This window comes from Aspergillus pseudonomiae (genome assembly GCF_009193645.1).
Source record: "Aspergillus pseudonomiae strain CBS 119388 unplaced genomic scaffold BDV37scaffold_22, whole genome shotgun sequence".
NCBI lineage: Eukaryota > Fungi > Ascomycota > Eurotiomycetes > Eurotiales > Aspergillaceae > Aspergillus > Aspergillus pseudonomiae.
Genome location: NW_022476014.1, coordinates 252,524 through 269,518, shown reverse-complemented (window position 1 = coordinate 269,518; position 16,995 = coordinate 252,524). Strand labels below are relative to the sequence as shown.

General features: G+C 48.4%; 6 protein-coding genes across 6 annotated transcripts; 1 reads left to right on the top strand and 5 right to left on the bottom strand.

The window, feature by feature from the left end:
- Positions 1-443: 443 nt before the first annotated feature.
- On the bottom strand, positions 444-1,344 carry BDV37DRAFT_281736 (putative bZIP transcription factor; the record flags this gene model as incomplete). The annotated part of the gene is made up of 2 exons (XM_032086884.1): positions 444-908; positions 988-1,344. 2 exons carry the CDS (start codon positions 1,342-1,344, stop codon positions 444-446), a joined length of 822 nt encoding a protein of 273 aa, XP_031942923.1.
- A 2,178-nt stretch (positions 1,345-3,522) lies between these two features.
- BDV37DRAFT_244867 (uncharacterized protein) lies at positions 3,523-4,463 on the bottom strand. The gene is made up of 2 exons (XM_032081599.1): positions 4,166-4,463; positions 3,523-4,107 (listed from the first exon to the last, which is right to left on the bottom strand). The coding sequence occupies exon 2, from the start codon at positions 4,103-4,105 to the stop codon at positions 3,719-3,721; it is 387 nt and encodes a 128-aa protein (XP_031942922.1). The 5' UTR covers positions 4,106-4,107; positions 4,166-4,463; the 3' UTR covers positions 3,523-3,718.
- A 1,545-nt stretch (positions 4,464-6,008) lies between these two features.
- Positions 6,009-7,531, top strand: BDV37DRAFT_90080 (purine-nucleoside phosphorylase). The gene is made up of 2 exons (XM_032091410.1): positions 6,009-6,364; positions 6,419-7,531. Exons 1-2 carry the CDS (start codon positions 6,227-6,229, stop codon positions 7,484-7,486), a joined length of 1,206 nt encoding a protein of 401 aa, XP_031942921.1. The 5' UTR covers positions 6,009-6,226; the 3' UTR covers positions 7,487-7,531.
- Positions 7,532-8,978: 1,447 nt separating this feature from the next.
- On the bottom strand, positions 8,979-11,588 carry BDV37DRAFT_244862 (CFEM domain-containing protein). The gene is made up of 8 exons (XM_032081598.1): positions 10,944-11,588; positions 10,750-10,891; positions 10,512-10,696; positions 10,417-10,453; positions 10,291-10,361; positions 9,854-10,236; positions 9,728-9,795; positions 8,979-9,643 (listed from the first exon to the last, which is right to left on the bottom strand). Exons 1-8 carry the CDS (start codon positions 11,040-11,042, stop codon positions 9,336-9,338), a joined length of 1,293 nt encoding a protein of 430 aa, XP_031942920.1. The 5' UTR covers positions 11,043-11,588; the 3' UTR covers positions 8,979-9,335.
- Positions 11,589-14,060: 2,472 nt separating this feature from the next.
- BDV37DRAFT_293053 (uncharacterized protein) lies at positions 14,061-14,995 on the bottom strand (the record flags this gene model as incomplete). The annotated part of the gene is made up of 1 exon (XM_032089312.1): positions 14,061-14,995. The coding sequence occupies exon 1, from the start codon at positions 14,874-14,876 to the stop codon at positions 14,061-14,063; it is 816 nt and encodes a 271-aa protein (XP_031942919.1). The 5' UTR covers positions 14,877-14,995.
- Positions 14,996-15,499: 504 nt separating this feature from the next.
- Positions 15,500-16,228, bottom strand: BDV37DRAFT_270586 (flavin reductase family protein; the record flags this gene model as incomplete). Its single annotated transcript, XM_032084583.1, has 1 exon — positions 15,500-16,228. One exon carries the CDS (start codon positions 16,226-16,228, stop codon positions 15,500-15,502), a length of 729 nt encoding a protein of 242 aa, XP_031942918.1.
- Positions 16,229-16,995: the final 767 nt, after the last annotated feature.

Sequence of the window (16,995 nt, the reverse complement as noted above, 5' to 3'; positions counted from 1 at the left end):
ACCTGTACCGAATCTGTAGCCGACGCTGATGGCGGCGCTGAAACGACAGTCCAAGTTGTCTTAGCTTCACTTTAGCCAACCCAGATAAAATGCGGTCCAATAGGAGCCGAGGAACACACTTCCACTTTGGGTCTAGCTCATATTCGATGCTGGCCCTCAAGGCTCGGATATACGGAGTAAGTCGAGTATCCAACAGAATACGATCTATTCTCTTGGTTGCCCCGATTATTTTCCGATCTATTTACGTACTACATGACTCGGCGGATGGCAATTGAGCGGTAAGAATTCACCAAGATTGACAAATGGTGGAGAAGCCGATATAAGTTCAATTCAGTCGCCCTTATAATAACCACAAAGACCTTGCAGCCCACAGAATTCATTATTCTACAGCTTCGATTCCTTCATCTTGGTCATCATGGCAACAATTAATATGCATTAATATTTCAGGGGCTCTCGGAGCCATCTTTAACTGCGATAGAATGTGTTGAGTCTGATCCTCTCTCCTCAAAAAGTGCTACCAGAGTCTGCATCACGATCGAGCGCCTGAGGCTCTGCATGTCTACCTGAGAGCAAGGGCCAGAGGGCGAAGTGGGAGAAGAAGAAGAGCTGGCGGTCGAAGATGATGACCGACAACCTGCGGTCCGTTCATCTTGCTGCGCCATCTCCGACATTACGCGCAGCACATCCTTCCACCGTTTCCTCATTATCCCTAGTTCCGTCTTTAATCGCTCATTCTCCCCCTCTATCCTGTGATTCTCCGTCCTTAACAGGTGGAATAAATCCGACAACCGCTTGTTTTCTGTTCGAAGCACGTCCATCTTGACCTGTGTTTGAACCCTCTCCTGCTCCCTCCGCTCCCGGAATCGACGCTGGGCTTCGCGATTTTGGGATTGTCGTCGGTTTATAGTCTATGACACCGAAGTTAGCGCCTTTGCTGAAAAGCCAATTTTGCTTTGGATAGCGGATCTTCGGCCACTTGTCACCCACACTAGATATTCGATGCCCGCTATGATCGATATGCTGTGAGTCGACCCCTACGGTACCCATCATTGCAGAATCCAGTGGATTCATGGTGATGCAGGCAGTCGCTTCCGGTGGTGAAAGGCTTGAGGATGGGGAAATCGATATTGAATGCAGAAGCGCGGATGTGTTTCCATTGACCATGGTTGGGATATATCGCATATCCTCCGTCAACAGGGAATGTGGGTGGTAATGGGAGTCACGGTTATGATGGTGGTGCGACATGGGCTCATCCCAGTGCAGCACTCCGATCTCTGCATCATAATCCGGCTCTGTCGCTTGCCGCGGACGCAGATCCCCTGCGGAAGTTGTGGAAGAATTCATACTGAAGAAAGAGCACAATTTAAGACAATGGATCGGAGAGATGAGACGCCGAGATCCCCCGCGTTAACGGGGAATCTTCACATTATATACACAACCATGTGAAGACCCTTCGGGACCACGAGAATAAGATGGGAAAAGCCTCACCACAGTTGCGTCAAGCTATCCCAGCGGCCGCCTCTCGTCGGAACCGGGTTGATTGGCAGATTTTGGGGATCCAAAGCAGTCCGGTCCATGTAGGCCTCAGAGCTAGCCCTAATCTGGGAGTGACTTGCTAGACGCTGATTCGACGGAACATTCGCTAGATCAGATAAGGCCAATACCAGTGATTGACCTAACCCTAAATTTAGACTAGGACTCCACTTGCCTGTCTCTGAATAATTTTCGCTGTCTGACAGATATCAAATCTGGAGTTAATTTCTCTTGGTAGGAAAGGGGTGCCCCACCAAACAACCCATCATTTTTAACTGTGAGACCATTTTCCCAGAACGGAAGTGCAGGGCAGCATTTAAGTGGACAGCCATGAGCTATATCAAGCCTCAATATAGGGATGGGACCGAGCCGCCGGTGCATCACTAACTACCATGCATGTGGTTCTTATCAGCCAGTCATAAGACTATTGCCAAGACCATGGGGAGGGACCTGCTCATGCAGTGAGCAATATCTGCTGTAGGCAATTTAAACGAGCAAGTTACTGCACAGGTCGAGCACTTGTTGGCAGGGAAGAAAAGGTGCTACTACTGGAAAATGCACGTGGACCTCGTCGACCCACTTGTTTGAACATATAATATCCCATCCAACGTCCTGACTCAGCACTAATCTATCGCAAGATCGCCCGAGCAATTAAGCTCGTCTCAAGGATACACTTGACCTGTTGAACCAAGGTCCCAAGCCTCCAGGGGTGCCACGTTAAGGCCACTCCAAACGGCCCCCACGAGCGGCCCGGAGCCCTGTCTGTTCTTCGGCAATTTCCCGACGAGTCGCTTATTATTGCGATTCTGGGAGGCAGTGCCAGAGAGTGCATGGTCCTTGCAGTGACTAGTTTTAAATCCTTTGTGGCTAGGTCGATGGCATGCTGCGTGATGGTGGTCCAGTACTCTGTACTTTTGGCAGGTCTTCGAGCAAATTCCTCTAGAAGCTTGGTACCGTAGATTTGCCTTGAGCCTTCTCGTAGTAGTAAGGTTGAGAACACTTGTTTTTACTTTCTACCTCTTCTTTCTTTCTTTCTTTCTTTCTTTTTTTTTTTTTTTTACTAAAGTATGAGCGTTGAATGTTAACTTCTTTATTATAAAAGCTGGACTCAGAAATGGATATATGGGCCAAGACTCAGTTTCACTACATCTGGGCTATTCCTTTTCTACCACGGCACGCTGTCTTGATTTACACTGTGAAAGGTATTTCGCAACATCGAGATCTGGTCTGACAATATGCTCATCGAGCTGACTACCGCATGGCGATTACCTTCGACAACCTTGTAGATCACAGACCCAAACCTAGGGATCGAAAGACGTTGGCTGAAGGAGTCCAAGACATCCACTAAGCCACTGGCCCCAGGGATCAGCGATTGTAGTGGGCCACTGCTTGCCGAACCCACAATGGACACTGGTCTTCTTGATTTGTCCGTTTATTGAAGAGCAGTGGATTAAGTCAAGCAATGGTAACCCAGTCGCCTGGACCTTACAGGGTAGAAGTTCCTGGCGCTGAAGGCGTGACAAATATAGTAGTCTAGATCAGAAACTTCCTGGATTTTTTTTACACAACCTCTGTTTAAACTAGACTTTTATCGCCGGACTTTACAAATTCCAACAATCAGGTCAGCCTGTTGATTACCACCTTTTATTGCTAGGCTAGACTCAAACAGGAAGGCGATTCCTGGCTTCTCTTGATTAGTGGTGAAATAAACTTCCTTCTCTTCTTCTTTTTTGCTGTCTATCCTTAGGGTCTACATTTCGAGCAGCTTGGAGATCGTTCCGTCCCGATCCCCTCCCACCCGCATATAAGAACCTTTACCCGGGGATCCGACTTCAATCAAAACCACAACTACACTCCCTACACTATACTCACATATACCGGGTAATGTTTTCTTTGTAGAACCCTTCCCGGCCCATGCATTCTGCCAGCGAGATCATTAACACGTCCCATAATCTAGTTGTAACTAAGAACTAAAAAAACTAGATTAGTCTCGACAGTACTCAAGACATGGGCATATATATGCACATTAACATATATATGTGCTGAATGGACACAGAATTATTATTCATCATCCTCTGGTATATTTGAAATTCATAAACTCATACAAGCCAGGCTTCATCAAGAAATTAAAAGACATAGATAAGAAATGACACCAGTGAACAAAATGCCTCCCGCTAAAGCAACTTCAGAGCAATGTCTCTGTATGCGCCACAATTCTCCATTCGCCATCCGACGCTTGGCTCCATGTTGTCGATCCCGTGGCCTTGTACTCCTCCTTTCCTCTCGAGGCATTGATATTGTAGGTAACGGTTCCCGCCATGAGATCAATGATGATGACTCGGACTTCCTTCAATTCGAACGCATCGAAATGATGGAACGGTGGCTTTAGTGTTTGTTGTAGAGAAGGCTCACCGTCCAACGTCAAGATGGGTGTTTTGGGGAACAGTAGATTGGCTTCGGGGTTGGACAGTTTCTCGATCTCGGGGCCTGGGTCGGCGGAGGTGAGAGCGGTCCACAGACTTCGCTCTTTGATAAGGAGATCCTGGCGGATGCGTTCGTGGATAGGAGCCATTGCTGCTGATCTAACCGTTAATATCGACTGCAGACACAAAGGATGGATGTCTGTACTCACCTTGATGACGTTAAGCCCTTTCTACTCCGGCGTATGATGTGATGTTGCAGGGTGAGATGCTTTTCGCTTACACCTCGCGGAGTCTAGTGAATTTGCTGGTGTTCTCTCTGGACTCTTTAGACAGGAATATACCCCTGAGATGTAAACAGAAAGTAGGTTGGGAGGGTCCATGGGTGATATAGGTCGCAACCCTTGGAAGCCCTCTGATGGCGGACGGGTGACGTCATCCGCCCGAGCACACGTGGATGACGTGTGATGCATCTGCCCTACTTTGCAGATCGACGCAGCCAGAGATGTCATTGCTTTCGGTCATGCGATGGCACTTCTTGGCTTGTACTACTTGCGTGGCCTCTACTGCCACTATATATGGTTATCTACAATTGGGGGTGGATCCTGGAAGGCTCCGGAATCTGACGCATGCAATGCATGAGAACGGTGTCTTTTCGATCAGATGTACTAGTCTAGTGCGATCGAAATCTATTCATCGTTATGTGTGTATGTATTATCTTAATGGTGTGTCAATTTGGATAATAGGTCAAGAATAGGCTTACTGCGTGCAGGCAGCACCTTGTGAATAGATGTGACGCAGCCAACAAACCCCAAGCATGTCCCGGTGAGGTATATCTCGTGCAGCATTTTTATATCTAGAACCATTTGTAAAACGAAAAGCAATGCCTGAGATATATTCATTAGCTGCGGCATGTAGCGGTGATGTTGATACATGATGTGGCCGCATTGACACTTGGTCCGGCTGATGGCTCTCTGGAATCTTTCTCCGAAACAGTAGAATAAGCTGCCCCCCAGAGGAGAGTGTCTCTATGACTATGAGTAGGATGGTTAAGAATATGATAACGTCCCGATGCGATGTGACGTGTTCTATGATGATGTGGACAAATTGACAGATGGGGCTCTGGGGGCTTTTACATTATCCTCTAGGCGTACCGCTATACGAGCTTCATAGGTAAGGGTGTCAGGCTCAGGATATGCTGTATGCAAAGCTGACCAAACTGGATGAAGTCCTCGATGTTGCCCATATTACCCTAACTTCTGGTATCGGTTCGCATTGACTGCTGATTTGCCAAGGAGAGGAATAGTATTGACGTGATACCCATCACGGCTCAAGAATAAGCTAAAAAGGATAGACCTTTCGCTGTCCCTCATGCACTAAACCGCTGCAGAGCTTGGTCTTGAATGGCGTTGCCGACCCGAGATAAACGGTCGAAATCAACGCGGGATAAGAGACGCGGCCAAGCTTCTGTTTCAATTTCTTATCTTTGACCAACACGGAAATATGATTATCCGAGCAGTTCCAAGTTCACACCATATCTTCGTCTTTGAGCTGGTCATCCAGAAGTCCGAAGGGGGAAGGGGGAAGAGCATGGACAGAGTTGAGGTTGAAACTAATGCTTCAATTAACAACAGTGTTTTGTCAACAACAATGAATGGGTCTTTTACTGAATTCTAGCCCATTGAAGTCTATCCGCGGCCTCCGAAGAAATTTCTCGAAGTCGGCGCAAATGTGGGCCAGATACACTCTCGGAACGAACCCTATAGCAACACAAGCATGCTTTTACGTTTCGAATCCTCTATCTCGGATCCCAAAAGCGCGCCATGTTACTCTATAATCCAGGACAGACAAGTGTGCTCTACTCTACGCTGAGAATATGCGTTATCTCTTACAAATTTGGCCCATTGCAGTGGGGAGCGTCAATATATCGTAGTAACCAAGTAACGTCATTTCCGTGGAAGTTGTCGAGCTGAGCACCGATAAAGGACCCCATGAGAGATATCATTGGCCTGTTCTCGCGATTTTCGCAGACTAATCCCCGCTATCAGTGCTGATCTTTCCTGATAAGGGCATTTTGATAGGTTAGTTTATCTCTCTCGGCACTGATCGGCGGTTGTTGATGGATACAAGGCAAGGAGGAAAAAGTAAAAAAAAAAAAAATTTGGGAAAGGGTTCCTAGACGAGACAGAGAACGTGGGATATAAAAGGCCTGCTCCACGCCATTGAGACAACGCCGATCAACCCCAGCAAAGAATCTGCAAGTCATTCGCACCATGCAGCTTCTCAACACCATCACCGCCGGCCTGCTCCTTGGTAGCAGCTGCCTGGCAGCTGCCAGCCCTGCAACATGGCAGCGCTCTGTGTCTCAGGCCCCCAAGAAGGCGGCCCCGAAGGTGTTCATCGTGTCCATGGTATGACCTCTTGCGTGAGGTGATAGGAGATAGACAATGCTCACATCGTACCAGTTTGAACCCGAAGCCGCTGCCTGGTGGGGAATCCCCGAATTCGACCTGCTGGCTCACAACATCACGATCCCCGGTGCCTCGCCCGTCTTCCCTGACGTTCACTGTACTGCCGACTACAGCGTCTGTCAACTCATCACCGGAGAGGGAGAGATCAACGCCGCCATCACGGTGTCATCCATTGCCCTCCACCCCTTCTTCGACCTCACCCACACCTACTTCCTCGTGGCTGGTATCGCCGGTGTCAACCCCAAGGTCGCCACCATCGGTAGTGCCACCTTCGCCAGATATGCCATCCAGGTTGCCCTGCAGTACGAGATCGACCTGCGCGAGCTCCCCGACAACTTCACCACCAGCTACTTCCCCCAGGGCGCCTACGCCCCCGACCAATACCCCACCAGCATCTACGGCACCGAAGTCTTCGAGGTGAACGCCGATCTGCGCGACCTGGCTGTCTCCTTCGCCAAGAAGGCCAACCTTTCCGACTCCGAGTCCGCGAAGGCATACCGCAGCAAGTACACCGCCGAGGGCTACGAGGCTGCCACCAAGGCGCCCTCCGTGCTGAAGTGCGACGTCGCCACCACGGACGTCTACTACAGCGGCAAGCTGCTCAGCGAGGCCTTCGATAACACCACCGAGGTCTGGACCAACGGCACCGGCAAGTACTGCAGCTCCGCCCAGGAGGACAACGCAACCCTGCAGGCCCTGCTGCGCACCTCCGCCCGCAACCTCACCGATTTCTCGCGTATCATCATCATGCGCACCGGCTCCAACTTCGACCAGCCCCACCCCGATGAGTCTGCTCTCCAGCACCTCAAGTACGTCGATGCCGGCGGCTTCGAGCCCTCCATCAAGAACCTGTACAACGCCGGTATCGAGGTCGTCACCGGTATCCTGAACGGCTGGAACTCCACCTTCAAGGCCGGCGTCAAGCCTTCCAACTATGTCGGTGACATCTTCGGCACCCTCGGCGGCACCCCGGATTTCGGTCCAGGCCGTCAGGAGGCGCTCGCCGGTGCTGGTGCCATCACCAAGCGAGGACTCGTCCGTCGCGGCCTGATGCTGGCGTAAGCCTTCATCGCCAGATCGGGGCCGTCTGTACGATACGAATTTACGTTAGCATAATGTCTGACTTGTTGATCTCCACGAGGCCACTACCCTTACGATAGGACCTCACTTACGTACCTCTCAACGTTGATGAATGTATAATAGCGCTGATAACCTGCATGTCTGGTGTGCAGCAATAGAACTTACATGAAAGAATACAAAGCATATCCATAAAACAGTACTCCGTATGTATCCTATGCTCACCAGATTCCCTACCTCGGGAACAAAGGTGGACCCCGACATAACATAAATCCACCAAGCAGTTCGTCATCAACCAAACTCTGACCAAGAACCCATGGAAGCAGGGACATCTTCCCCGCTATAACACGCGGCTCTGATGCATGCATATCGATCAGGGTCTATTATGCAATTTGCAACCAACCTCGGCCTCGGCTTCTTCTGACTTTTTGATTCATCATGCAAGCGATACCAAATTACGGATATACACGGAGTACTGCCCGCTTTAATCTCCGCGGTTATATGCATTGCCACGGCTGTCGAAATTAATCAATCGGCTCTATAAATTAATAATCTGACCTGTCATCCAAAAATAGGCTCTTTTAATTAACTGGTAATAAGCCGCGGAAAGTCAATTTTAACTGCAGCACTCCTAACTAGCCTCATATCTTTCGCTTAGAACTGAGTTTGTGGACTTGCGGTCAAGGATAGGGTTTTATAGATGCATCGGCCATGCTCTCTACAGAAAGGGGAAGTAAAAGAGAAGAAAAAAAGAAAAACAGGAGATCGTCGAGACGATCACGCCATATTCAGGAGTCTAGAAATCTTCGTGATCACCCGATTTTCTTCGTCGCTGGAGCGTGCCCGAGGTAATTCGGTGTTCGGTACGTACCGTACCTTTGCATCGTCCAGTAGAGAGCAGGCACAGGAAAGAAAGCCCTTGGATTTGAGTTCCAGGGTCTGGTCCGCGGCGACGGGTCTGCTTGGGATCTCCTCATCACTGGACAGGTATTCGCCGTCTTCCATGGATGCGGCAGAGAAGTGCAGATCACTACGCTACTGGACACCGGGCTGGGGGTGTATCCATGGAACCACAATCACCTACGACCCAGAGATTGCGAAAGCCAGGAAATATATTCCGACGGCAATGTATCTATGTCCGGCAAATGTCAGAGGCGAGAAGCGAAGGTTAGAGTCTTGGAGAAAAAAAGGAGTCCCAGTGGCCTGGTTCCTGTGTTGGTGCCAAGCAGCACCTAAAAAACTAGAATTCGTTAGTCCCAAAAGAAAGATAGCTTGGCGCTTGGCGGTGGCCGCTGGCTATTTTGAGAAGGGTTTAATGAAGGCCTTGCTATCTTTTTCCGCGGACTGAGCTGCGGACTTTCCCTAAGCGAGCCTAGGTTCCACACCGGTGGCGGTTTCTAGAGGGCTTCTAGGGAGTTTTCTTTAGTGGTGATCCTTGCGTCGGCGAGGGTTTGTGATGTGTACAACTATAACGGGTGAGTTACTTCTGGAAGGTAGATATCCATGTCAGCTCCTGATAGGTGGTGTGGTACACGTCAGGCTCGAATTCTAATGGATCTGAAACAGAGGCCTGGACATCAGGTACCATGGTTCACTGTTGTACTTTCTAGGGTCCAGCATAGGGCTGTTCGCATTTAGCCGGAAACACAGCATAAAATTGTATTTTTCGTTGGGATATTTTGGCATGAGCTCGTTCATATAGAGTGGGACGCCCCATATTATAATAAATACATGAATAGATGGTATTGAACAAAGGAAAGTTAAGAAATGTACGACGAAAGCAAGAACACAACTCCCGAGTAATCTCGGCTGAGACCGAATTCCCCGCCCAAAGTCAATGGTCGTGTGGATCCAGTTCGACCAGCGGCACGAAGCTGTGTCTCTGGGGCCTCTTATTCGCCCCGTAGTCAACCGAGTAGGAGACCGTTTTGTTAATGTGACTTTTACTGAGCGCTTGGTTGGAGCCGAATGTGGGCGGCTTGCTGGGCGTGTTTCTCTGTTCGTAGTAGGACTGGTCACTGCTGTTGCCAAGCACTTTTGGGAAAATATGGACCAGCATCGCTCGGAAGGTTGGGAGACAGGCACACATCACGGCGATGTGGACTTCGATGACCGACCAGTGCACGATCGGTTGAAGTTGGACTGAAACCATATGGTCAGTTCCGGTACTGCCGAATGCATCCTATGCGTTTGCAAGGCGTCTGATGGGGAATCTATAGTACTTACCAGTAGGGTTTGTATTCCAGCGGTTGAACCAGAAGACAATCACACGGGCAATTGCAACGCCGGTGAGGCTGTTCGCCATCGTTGTCAGGACAAGTATTAAAGCCGTAGAGGACGGACAAGACTTACACAAGACCCATTGCAAACATAACGCTGACACCGGCCTTTTTGCGCGCGGACAAGTTCAGTTTGAAAACCTCGTAGACTGGCATGAGCACCATGACCGTATCCACTCCGATATTAACATAGGCGTTGACGAACGTAACCGCGATGAAGTTGACACACGTCCCTTGCTCGCCGGTCGCCCATTGATCCCAGGACAGATGAACTGGAATACACCGCAAGGAGTCAGTCAACACCCAGGTGATTCCGATCGCAGCATTCAATGCGATGATCGTGAACGCTCCAAAGCGAAATAATTTCGACTGGAAGATTCTCAATAAGAACAGGCACACGGAGATCTTTGCCAGGGAAATTTGTGTCTTATACAATATGACAAAGGCGAAGAAGTACTGTGGATCGTCAGTCAAGCGGCTAGGTTGTGGCAGACGCAAGTAAAAACAAACCTTGAGCACTATGGTGATGTTGTCTAGTGGAGTTATGTCCCACATATTCTGCCCAAAGCCATAATGGATCACTGCAATGGAAAGTCAGCCCGAAACGTATCCGCGATCCATATTTATTCAGCTTACTCGATGCATTGACGCCGAATATAGCTACTGCCAGTCCCTGAAGTCCGTCTTAGCACACAAATCCTGATCTGCGTGGGAGCGATAAGAAGCCTCACATATGCCACGATAATAGTGTAATCGTCTGGACCCCATCCACCACCGAGGCCCATGAATTTCGCAGCAATTCGGTTGGCGAAAAGGAGAGTGGAAAAAATCAGAGGAACGAGTGTGGCCGAGTCTAGTTCCGGACGTCCTTTATGCGGAGGTATGCCGCATTGGCGATTACTGAGTCGTGTGGTGACTGCCAGACCGTTAGACACCATAAAAGGCTGCGATATAAGCCTAGATACATACGGAGAGTTTGTTTTGGAGTACAACTGGCGGAAACACAAGTGACCATGTCGTTCTGAAATGCATCGTCGCCACAAAGGCATGATGTGTCGGTAGATGCGCATGATGTTGAATTATCGGCGATTAATTGACTCTGGCAGGTTACCTATCAGGAGGTCAGCAAGAGTCCTTCAGGGCTCTAGATTCCCGCACCATACCGCGCACTGGGGTAATGTGTCTTCTGATTCAGTACTTGCAGCCACAGCCCCGGCTGCCAGCGTCACTGAGGCCAGAACCAGTATCCGATGCAGAAGCATTCTAAGTGATATGAATCCCCAGGAAGCGTAGGGGCGGTGACCAAGTAGAGTGGGATCAAGTTCATTCTCTACAGAACGCCTGGTGGAGGGGAACCGCTGTCTAATATGGAGCCGCGAACGACGTCCCAGTTGGAAAGCTTTGATGCAGTGGTCCACCCGGCATGTGCAATGATCCTCAGCAAAAATTACCCTAATTGATCCTCCGACCCGTTCACAAGAGCCAAAGATGACTAGGTGAGCAGATCGTCATCTAGCGTCCAAGCCAGACAGGAGACCTGCCGAGGGGCTCTCAACTTTTCACCCAGTCGGGGACTCTTGGTATTCGGGGTACGGTCCGGTACTGGACCGCAACGGTAGTTCAAATCAGATCCTGCTATGATTCGCGAGTCCGAAGGTCGACGGGGATCGTGGCCAATTTCCCGAAACATTAGATCGGCAGTGTACATGTACGGTTTTGACATCTAGTGCGAGTGCCGGCCCAAGAATTCCGGTGGGTCGGTCAACTCGTATCGTAGAAAGCCTTCCTCTCCTGCAAGAGGATCTCGCGGTAACCCTAAATAAAGTTGCTTCTTAGACGTCTTTCGTGTTGGTGGCTTTAAATGAAACTGACTGCGGGAAAAATAAACCTACCTTTTTGAGAAAACCGTGCGATGCAGTCGGAATCCAGTCCCTCTCTGGCCATCTCCGGTACTTTCGCCTCCACAGGCTCAACCGCCGCGCCCCTTACTTAGCATACCCACTTGGTTCCCCTTCAGCTTCGCTCCACCCAACCTGGCTCCTACGACAGAATTAGCAGGACTATTTCGAAGGCCATGACTTGTCCGGCATGCGTAGACCACCTGCCGCGTCCAGGGGACGATCACTCGATTACGGTACCTAGCGTCTCTATAAACTTCCCTTGGCCCCTTGGCCTTGTCAAGAAGAAATAGTTGCAGCAAGAAATACGTAGTTGGAGAGTTAAATAGAATAATCACGCATACAGTTATTTGTACTCCGTTTTCAGACTGATCTAGTAATAGACTACTGGTTATTTCTTTTTTTTTGCCCCGAGCTATCATACTAGTATCATATCCGAAACTGGCTTGTAAATGCCCCTGACAACCTCGTGGCCTCTCTCCTCCCTGCAGTTGTTCCATGCAGGGGCCATTACTATGGCTTCTAATTGTTATTTCGAGAAGCAGACCCAGAAGCATAGCAAACTCCATTTTAGCATCTGTCAGTCATCCGACCGCAGACTATGATAGGGTACGGCCGCTTGATGCGCTCCGCTTCGAAGAAAGTGGATGGTGGACCCAACATCGCTTTCCGTTTATGCATCGCCTAACTGGCTAGTTTGATTGTGTGCAATTTGCTGTGCTGGTTGTTCTGCCTCCACATCCGAACGTGTTTTCCAGGTACCCAGCGTCTGCTGCAGGAAAATTCTGCAAGGACTATGTAACCGAATGTAACCCTGTTAATACCCTTATTTTGTTAAGCTTCTGATGACATGCAACTCTATTTATAATTTAGATGGAATTATTAACTGCATAACAACTGTATATCAATATGCTCGCTCCGACCAATATGAAATGCACGTGGTGGCTTTTTGGAGACGTTGAAGTTTTATGATGGCGAACCTAATGATCAAATCCAACATACACAAACATCCCCTCCATTAGCGCTTCGTGGAGGGTTAGCCACTACTAGATCCCAGTTAACATGGAATACCCATCTCTATTCCTACTCATAGAGAGAAGTAAAGGAAATAGTCACCGACGCCAACTCGCCAAGGCCAATACTAAATGGGGGCGTCACCTACTACACGCTCCGTAATAATATATAGGACATATATGCCCCCATCAGAACCGTTTTGAACCCGGAATAACCCCAGCGATCGTATCCATGACTCGCATACGGAGTATGGTCATGCTGCACACCGTGTATATCATCACCAGACCCTTATATAATTATATATATTACAGTAATATATGTCGGCCTCGAACGATCAATGCCATGCGACACCGTTACACATCCGCACGGATCAGACTGAGACGGGGCCGAATATATGCCAACATGGAACATGCTCCGTATGTATGAAATGTGGAAGATATTGAAGGACCTTTATGCTAGACATTGGTTGTGTCAATCTGACTCAAAGCCAGAGTCTGGATTTGGGGCAAGAATCGTTTCACACTTGGCGCTAATCCCCATTAGGTCACTCGACCGGGTTTATCACGTGACACACCATGGAACCATGGAACCATGTGACCGATACTATTAATAATCCCTTGGCTACCATTGTGGTCTCTTGGGTCCGCCGGAGTGCTCCACCGCCCTTGGCTGGAAAACTGGTTTTTTGCAGAGGCGGTGAGGATCTGCCATCTGCGTGACAAACCAGAGCAGATTTCTTGAGAAATTCTCCAAGAGTTCTCCTTATCAGTTATTGATATCCGAACATACTACCCAGCTACTACTATAGCTCATGGAAAGGCAAAGTATCGGCACCATGTTTGGTGATTTACAGTCTCACATAGAGTGATTCGGGGAGCCCAGGACCCATGAAATCGCTGGACACTATCGAAGGTCCACGAACAAGATACGAAAGCCTTCAGTTCATAGAAACAAATATGTTTACATTTATCTTTCTCTTTAGTATTGATTTAGTCGCCTACCTCTTTATAAAATAAACCAGAGTAGGGCCATTTACAGCAGCATTCCTAATCCATAATCCCGTTGAAGAATTTGCGCATTTCTTCTGGTAGGAAGGGTATCAAACTATATTAAGAGTAGTATATTACGTTTACTTAAAGATTTCTCACTATATATCTCTTCTAAGTTTCCTTCCTCTTACTTCTTCTCCTAGCGCGCCGGACTTATATACCGGTCCATGCAGCCGAGTTATTCTAGGCCCTATGATTTCCAAAATCTGCTGGCAGAACGGCTTGTACGTTCATGGCTGCCAGCGCTGTCTGAGTGATAACATGGAGTATTTGGTTTAATGGAGTGTATTCAAAGAGCAGATCACTGCTCACTTTCTGCTTATTCTTGTTTAAATAGGAATCCCCCACCGCGGCCTGTATCCTCATTCAATTGATCATTTAGACTTGCCATCTCAACGTCCAGGGGTGCTGTGTCACCATGGCATATTCGACTTCTTTCAAAATCGATCAGCCTCGCTGTGTCGTTTTGAATGATGAAGTTATATCTGTTCACATCACCATGAAGTATACCGATACTATGGAGTTTCTTGAGAACAGACACACAAGCTGATAGGTCCTCAATATTCGCTTCGTGGCCTTCAAGCTTCTCCAGCAGAATACCGATTACACGACCATGTTCATGAATATGGCCGAGGAATCGTGGAGCGAGGCCAGTGTTTTCCAAGCTCTTATATGTGCGAGTTTCTTGCGATAAGCGAGGTATTTCCCATTGGAATCGTGCAATCTTGGCAATGACTGTGAGCATAGGGGTTGATGACGCAGATAATCCATGTCTCGACAAAGTCGCTTCAAACGTAGCCGCGGTGATTTGTTTCACTCTTTTCAGGTCCAAGCAGTCAAATGACTCAGGATGCCAAATATCCTGAACTCCAGGCAACGTTTCATTCCATACTTTTGCTTCGAGCTCGCCAGTCGAGGAGTCCCGACGAATATGTGCTCGGTTCCATGCGTCGCTTTTAGGTAAATCTGGCAATGAGCTCAAAGGCATAGACAGTGTTGACCTGTCGTATGTACCACGGGCAATGGTCAAGTACCTAACACGGCCGTGAATCAGTATCCTGTATTCACTGTCGTCCTTACTACAAACTTCCATTGAAAGTATAACTGGAGCATCTGATTGAAGATGGTGACTCATGTTGAGAAATACAGGAGAGAGCGGGAATAGGACGAGGAAGGAAAGGAGAGAATAGACAAGATTCTGTTAGAAACCTTTTGGTTACTTTCAAGATCTTTTATAACAAGGGGAGGAAGTACTCCGTGTGGATGATGTGAACGATCTTAAGGTAGGCAAAATCTGTATCAGTTTCACTAGGTTGATTGCAATGGTGCCTAAAAGCGGGGAAGGCAGGTCTATAGATGGTACTAGAAGTGATAGTGGTCTGGACTTTGTTTTACTAAGGTCTGTGCGTTGTCCATTGATATAGACGTTTGTAGAGATTTGATTTGATGGATTTGTTCTCCTCGTTTCTGTTGGGTATCACGTTAATGTGATTTAGGCACATCTATGAATCGTCGTGCATACAGCGCCCCCTGTGTGCCTATTGATCATCGGTGAGTAGGCCGGAGTGCACAATGATTATACAGCGGATATGTTCTGTAAAGCTTTTGTTCAATGGCTAAGTACATCTGTAAAGACCCTCAATCTGTAAAGACTTTCTCAATCAATCAACCACGCTATGGTTCAACAAATCATCCCGATATGTTTGATTAAGATGACTCCATTCGAGACTGTAACAAGTGAACGCCAGCAGACAGTAATTATACGTCCTCTTCCGTTGATACCTCCTCATCGACAGGGTTCGCGAATGGCCGGTATCCCTCTTCGTTAATTTTAGCGAGAACCGACGCCGAAGCTTTCTTACGAGAGAGTCCGTATAGCTCCTGAAAACTCATAATCAAGGGATGCCATTTGTCGGGGTCAATCCGGTTGGCATACCCTGCCATGCGAATATTTTCATGGACGTGGGTTCGCGTCACCTGGACCTCCAGGGCGATACATCCTTTCATCTCCGCGTCTTGCATCATTTCATATACCCCCTTCAATTCGGCCTCCATCTGAGCTGGGCACTCAGCAATCCGGGGCGGTCGAACCAAATCGGAAGCCGCAGGCGTTAGGCCCGAATGTCCAAATTTATCCGACACATACTTGTAACCGTTCATGCGTTTGAAGTACAGGTATCCTGTGCCCTCAGCCGCAGTCGTAACCTCCTTCGACCCCGTTGTTCTTGCTAGAGCATTGACAGCTGCGGCCATGTCATCCGAGGCCAGGTTTAGGACGCATTGTTTGGTTCGAATCAGGTTGATCGTGGTTTGCGATATGGCCCCTAAGCCTAGCATGCATCGATTGCCCAGCCACCATGCTGATGACATGGGCGCGATATTGGATGTTCCATCTTCGTTCTCCGTTGTGATCAACACTACCGGTGTGCCCCAGTAAAAGATGGGTGGGGAAATCGTCTGGGAGGAAGGAATCGACAATGGTGCCATGGTGTTAGTGTACGTGAGATTTGAGATATGGTAATCATGAACTCTTTGTCCCTCCAGAGTACTCACGGGTTATGCATCCATATTTATATTTCACGCGGGTTTTCCTGGAGATTGTTCGCCAACCTCCCTTCGCTGTTGTCATTTGCTCCAGAAGTAGCCCAGGACCATCACATATGCCATGATATTTCCTCGGACTATGTGAATCCGGCCTTGATTGCCCCTTGATGTAGTAGAAGTGACCAATCGTTGTATTGGAATGTATAATCTTACTCAATAGGTATGCCGATCGGTTAATGTGAAGGTGATATAGGATCCACTTATCGGCCCTTCTCGATCTCTACCAGCTGGGTCTTTGATCTGGGCGAGGCTACGAGTCATTGCTCTAGAAGTAGCCAATAGACACCAAGCTCTTCAATATCCTATGGAGTTGTAGATAGCAGCTCTCATGCAATTTCTGTTGCCACACAGAACAGCACTCGTGTACATTTGACCCAATACCGCACCCAATACTATACAAAAATCACTTTTCCCCCTACCACTACCTTAATCATTATCTGGACCCCGCTGAAAATATCTACCAGCTTGTGTTTGAACTTTTTCACTACGCCTATTTGAATTGTATCATTTGCAATAATCAGTTCCAGGCACTGCAGACCCGTCAAACCTCCTAACCCTCTCTCCACCCATTCAGCGTCGGTATCAAGAAGCTCCGAACCACCTTCCAGTAAATGACCTTCGACCGTCAGACTCAATTCCCGTAGCCCAGC